This window comes from Triticum aestivum, chromosome 4A, assembly GCF_018294505.1.
Source record: "Triticum aestivum cultivar Chinese Spring chromosome 4A, IWGSC CS RefSeq v2.1, whole genome shotgun sequence".
Lineage (NCBI taxonomy): Eukaryota > Viridiplantae > Streptophyta > Magnoliopsida > Poales > Poaceae > Triticum > Triticum aestivum.
In genome coordinates, this window is record NC_057803.1 from 640,430,952 (window position 1) to 640,436,738 (window position 5,787).

A 5,787-nucleotide genomic window follows, 5' to 3' on the forward strand; every position below is an offset into this window, starting at 1 on the left:
CGCAGGCCCGCGCAATGTGCATTGTGGTATGGCTTCCTTTCTGTTTCTATTTTTTCTATCGAAACAAGTGGTAATATGATTCCAGCTTTGAATCCACTCATCCGAGAATTCCGAAACACTGTACTCTCTCGTACATCTCCACTCAACGACCACGATCGATCGAGGTATGCGTGCATGCATGCATGCATGCAAGCAAGAATGATTTGCTCCGCCCACCACAGCAAAGACAGTTTTGATTGATCAATGCCACGGCAAATTCAGGTGGAGGTGAGTACGGGTTGATTAAAGGAAACGGCAGGGGGGTTTGTGCAAAACTGTCAGCGCTGACCGGCCCAGCCACTTGGCAGCCAAATGGCGAGCTCTGATTGGCCTGGGACTAAATCATCACATTGGATGCAAGTTGGGGTATGAGTTGGTCTAGTTTTGCAACTTTGAGACTAGATCATCACATTGGATGCAAGTTAGGGTACCTGGGGTGCTATTTTCCATTTATGTTGGGATTGACACGCACGGTCTGCTGGACAGTTTCAGCATGCGTTCACGCGCTAGCTTCAGTCTTTAAACATGCACAGAGGCGAAACAGTAAATAAGTGCAAAAAATGTCTAAAGCCTGCCTGGCCGGCCCATCCAACGGTCACAAGAGGAGAAAAGGCACACCAAATGGCTCACCGGTCCCGCCTTAATCCCAGTAGTACATCGCAACATGCAATAGTTTTTGGAATGGAAATCTGCACTGACACATGCCATGGGCCGATGGCCATGCTCTGGTAGTACTCAAATTAGATCAGTGCCAAAGTGAAAGTGTCTGTCGATCCTCAAATGCACTGTGCCATAAATTTTGCTCTGAAGCATTCCTTCGCCTGGTGAAATGGTCGGGTTTATGCAATGTCATCAGACTGTCCAATTTCTGGAACATGTATTACACTGACTTCCATGTAGACACCACACACGGATGCCAGACATGACAACTCTCCTCAAGCACCAGAGAACAAAAATACTAAGAAATTGTGGTAGAGACTAGAAGGAAGCTACAAATGGCAGTGTCATTTTCCAATCAAGCACAAAGTGTATGATATTGTCGAAGAAAAGTAAAGTAAATTAGCCCGCCAAGCGCAGGCAAAACGTCCAAGGTTAGCATAAAACGGGCCACCCGCCCGCTCCCACTCCAACCATCTCCCTTCTCCTCTCCGCTCCCTTCCCCCCGAAGCTGCCTGCGGCCAGCGCCGGCAGCCCCTCATCCTCCAGCCGCCGCCGCTCCCTCCCTATAAGTACTCCGTCTCGCCGTACCCCTCCTCAGATCTCCACGCAACCCGCCGCTACCGCTACTCGTCCTCCCCATCGCACGCGCTTAATCACCTTCTTCTACCACCTTCTTGCCTCCACCACCAAGAGACCCAGAGCCCGAGCAGAGCCAGCCAGCCAGGAGCCAAGAACCTGCCTCTCCGCGCCCATGTCTGTGCAAGCGGCCTCGCCGGCGTCGGCGGGGGAGAAGACCATGGCCACGACGGCGTGGCCGTACCTGGAGTACATGGCGCAGTGGGAGCGGCAGGTGGAGCGACGGCAGCTGTTCCTACGAAGCTACCACTTCTCCCGCGACGCCGAGGTCTCGCCGCGCGCGCGCACGCGCCGCGTCGTCTGGGCCGGGGCGCGGCGCCTGCGCCGCGCCGCCGCCAAGGGGCTCCGTCGCCTCCGGGCGCGCATCCGCCTCTGCTTCGGCTGGGCCGCGCCCGCGCTCCGCCGCCGCTCCTCCCCGCGCCGTGCCGGCGTCCACGGGTTCCGGTACGGCCGCATCCCCCGCGGAAAGGCGCCGGCGGCCGCCGCCAACTCCGCGTCCGTCTGCTTCTGGTAGCCATAGAAGGCCAACGCGTCAGCGCACTTGCTGGCTTCCAAGTTAAGCTCTTGATTGCTTAGGTGAAACAATTAGCCGGTGAATGGTAGCGAGCGGCGGCTTCTGCTCCGGCTCCATGGAGTGTTCGTCGTCGCCTGCTGTGCTCGCTGTTTGACTAGACTAGAGAGAGATGGAGGATGATTAAGTAAACAGGGCAGCTGTTGCTCAAGTGGGATTGGTTGTGTGTGGATGTTTTTTCCTTCTTTTTGGTGTCTAATTACTCTGAATGAGTTAACTGTGTATCTATCTGAAGCCTTCTCTGTTCTTGCTGTGGTGTTTGGCTTGCGTCTCTGCTCATTTTTTTTTTTGACGGAACCTCGTCAGAGGGCCAGGAGCTCTAGCAATGCATTATAGAAGAATAGAGTTGATCCAGTTTATAAGGAAAACCAGATCGAAAACCTCACAAACTGACCAGTTTATAAGGAAAACCAAGCCGAAAACCGCACAAGCAACCAAGCCTTGTCGACCACACGACACAAGGCCGCAATTGCAACAAACACACACACCCGACTCCGGAGCCGCCGCTCCGACATCCCCCGCCCGCTCACGAGCCATAGCGCCGCACCGTTCGGGCGCCCTGTAGCCCTTGCTACACGAGACAACCATCCGCAGACCACGAACGCTGTGCCAAAACATCCGGGGCCGCCGCCCCGACTTCCCGCCAGACCAACCCCTCAGGCCGCGTCCGACCGGGCCGACGACCTCGCTACCCTTGCAGCACCAAGTCGCCACCCAAACCATGCAGAGCCGCGAACCTACCCCATAGAGCCGCCGTTGCATAGCCATCCGAGGCCGCTGCCTCGGCGTACTTCCACCGTCCGGAGCCGCCGCCCCGGCATCCACTGCCCTGACCATGACGCAAACTTGCACAATTGTCATGAACCCACCACCCCACAAAGGTCAAGGATTCCAAGGCGGTGCCTTCAAGAAGGTAACGGCATAAATGTCGCCACCGCCCGCACCAATGGAGCTTGGGTTTTCACCCGGAATCACATAACAATTGTGAATGTAGATGGATGAATCTCCACAATGAGGCCTTCAGGAAGGAATGCAACGCTCAAGAACGCCGCCATCATCGGCACCGACCGGAGAAGGTGCAAGACTTTCGCCCGGAGAACAACACTTTGTGCAAGGAGCATTGCAGTCAACCACCAAACCCACCTGGACGACGCAACGGAATACTGCGCCGTGCATCACACCTCCGGCCACAACCACAACCACCTCAATCCCAGCCCTCTGCTACGCAACAGGAAGAAGCTGGGCACTCCAATACAGGGCCGGAGACCACCGTCGCGGGGCCACCGCGCCGCCGTCCAAAAACTGCAGCTCACCGCCGCCACCGCAGCTCCCCCAGCCGAGGGAGGAGACTCCAGCACCCAGTGCGCCCAGCAGCCGCTGCACGCCGCAGCTCCGCCACTGCAGCACCACAGTGCCACCACCGCCAGATCAGGACGCCGGGCGTCAGATCCACGGTGGTCGGCCTTAGCACCGCCCCGAACACCCTCAGCAGAGAGAGTAGGAGGGAGCAGCGCCGCCACCTTGCCCGGGGCCGCCGCCCCGGCTTGCCTGCGCCGACGAGAGGGCCCGCCGTCGCCCAGCCGCAACCAGGAGTGGAGCTCCGTCCAGGGCCGAAGCCGCACGCCACGCAACGAGGAAGCCCCGCCGCCGCCGTCCGCTAAGCAGGCTTTGCCTGTCGACATCCCCCGGCGGCGGCAGGGGAGCGAGGAGGGAGCGGGGAGTGGGGGCGGCGGCGGCTAGGTTTTCGCCCGTGCCGCCCCCCTGGGAGCGACGCGAGCGTCTCTGCTCATTTCTTACCTCCGTATGTGATTGATTGCTTTGATAAATGTAAACAGAACATAGCAGAAAACAGAAATACAGACATACAGTGCTGTCATGCGTGCAAATTTGCAATTCAGGGAACCCAATCACAGTTTTTGTCTGTCAGTCAAGACACAGATGGCACATTTTTCATCAAGAAAAACAGAGTGTAACAATAATATTTGTCTCTGTGTGTGTGTGTGTTGATCATGCAAACAAGATGAGGTGGAGAAAGACGTGTGGTGTCCCGTTGCGAGGCGGTCCGGGCAGGGACCTAGTCCAAAAGACCAAAAGAAAGAAGGGAAGATTCTCCAAAGTCTCGGGTCAGTTTTGAAGTAGGTGAGAATGTGTGGCGAGGCGAGCCACACCGTGAACCAGCCCGGCTTTATTTCAAGTGCGTGTCGCGGTCAAAAGGCACGCACGGCAGGAGGAGGAGGAGGATGCCAAATTGCCAATGCAGCGGCAGCCTCTGTCTCTCTTTTCTCTTTGCCTGTGTCCCTTTCCAGTCCATGACGACGACGGGTGATGCCCTCTGACTTTCTCCCATGGCCATTTCTTATCCGTGAAACCATTCAAATTGCTCTGGGTATTTCTTATCCGTGAAGCCATTTAATTAGCGAATCAACATCTGGTTGAGTTGGTTAGGTGGACAGTGATATCCCCAACCCATTAGGGTTCAAATTCTGGTGCTCGCATTATTCTTGGATTTATTTTAGGATTTCCGGCGATGCGTTTTCAGTGAAAGGAGACGTTCCCGTCAACAACGAGGCGCCTACGGTGACTTCGTAAATCTCAAGTACACTAGTACACTACCGATGAGTGCAGAGGACTTGAGCACTCCACGTTGCGATGCGACCCCAGGGTCGTCGGGTTCGGTCACTGTCACGGCGCACGCGCATGATTGCCCTATCCCACACGCCAAGATTAATACTCCCTCTGTAAACTAATATAAAAGCATTTAGATCATTATTTTAGTTATCTAAACGCTCTTATATTAATTTACAGAGGGAGTAACCAGTAACAATCCCAGTCGATCGCCGGCGTAATCACGTCGGCCGGGCTTGCAACCGTATATTAAAGCCGTGCGTGCGCACCGTAGTCCCCATCCGTCGACTGCATCCATTATCCGATGCCCCGCTCGTGATATTTCTGTGCGTGATCCGCTTAATCAGATATGCATGATTGCTCCTGTGGTGCCATGCCATGCATGCATGCACAGCCGAAAAATTATCAAGACATGATGGAGCGGTTGGCTCAGTAGCCTCGGACGTTTCTTCCGGTTTTTTTTTCTGTTGCTTGACGTGATGGCTCTCGTCTTGTGACTTGTGTGTATGCCAGCGTGTGAGAAGGAAATGATTTTTTTTTCGGGGTAAAAGGATTGTATTACTCACGAGCACACGAATTCATCCCTACACAGACTAGGGACATTAGCAGGTCCAGAGCGGAGCCAGACCACAGTACGGTTCTCCGTTCGACCGAAGTTTGCTAACATATGACTAACATTATTTTGCTCTCTAGAGATGTGAGTAACACAACACTCCCTTCTATCCATAAGACTCTTTACTTTTGAGACCACCATCGCATGCTGGGAACGATCCGGTCCTTTTGCCTTGATCATCTGCACGGCCTGCATACTGTCACCAGGGCCGGTCCTAACTTTTCCGAGGCCCGGGGCGAGCTTCAAAAGTGGGGCCCATAAAGAAAGACATAGTCAATAATTTCATTCATACTGATATATATCATCACAAAAATTTATCAGACTTCAGACATCTAACTAAACAACAGTACCAAGAATTCATTGGCAAATATGATCTCATAATACACCTGAACATGGTAAATTTTAGCAAACAACCAACATAGCTTTTTAGGTTATACGTATACTGCAGGAAAGGAGGGGGGGACAGCTGAATCGTTGGAGGACAAAAGTAGAAATTGAACTAGCCAATTCCAAACATCTTCAACCTCGCTCCATCCTCAATTTTGTGTTTGAGAAACCTGTATAGAAAGAGAAGACCAACTAGTGAGCTAAAATTACATAATTGAGTACAAAGATCAAATGGAAAACAGACTGAAAAGTTACT

General features: G+C 53.7%; 1 protein-coding gene across 1 annotated transcript; it reads left to right on the forward strand.

The window, feature by feature from the left end:
* Window positions 1-1,047: 1,047 nt before the first annotated feature.
* LOC123082832 (uncharacterized) lies at window positions 1,048-2,153 on the forward strand. The gene has a single exon (XM_044505070.1). It carries the CDS (start codon window positions 1,451-1,453, stop codon window positions 1,847-1,849), a length of 399 nt encoding a protein of 132 aa, XP_044361005.1. The 5' UTR covers window positions 1,048-1,450; the 3' UTR covers window positions 1,850-2,153.
* The last annotated feature ends 3,634 nt before the right edge of the window (window positions 2,154-5,787 follow it).

Coding starts and splice junctions, on each gene's coding strand:
- LOC123082832 (XM_044505070.1), top strand. CDS start 1,451: ATGTCTGTGCAAGCGGCCTCGCCGGCGTCGGCGGGGGAGAAGACCATG.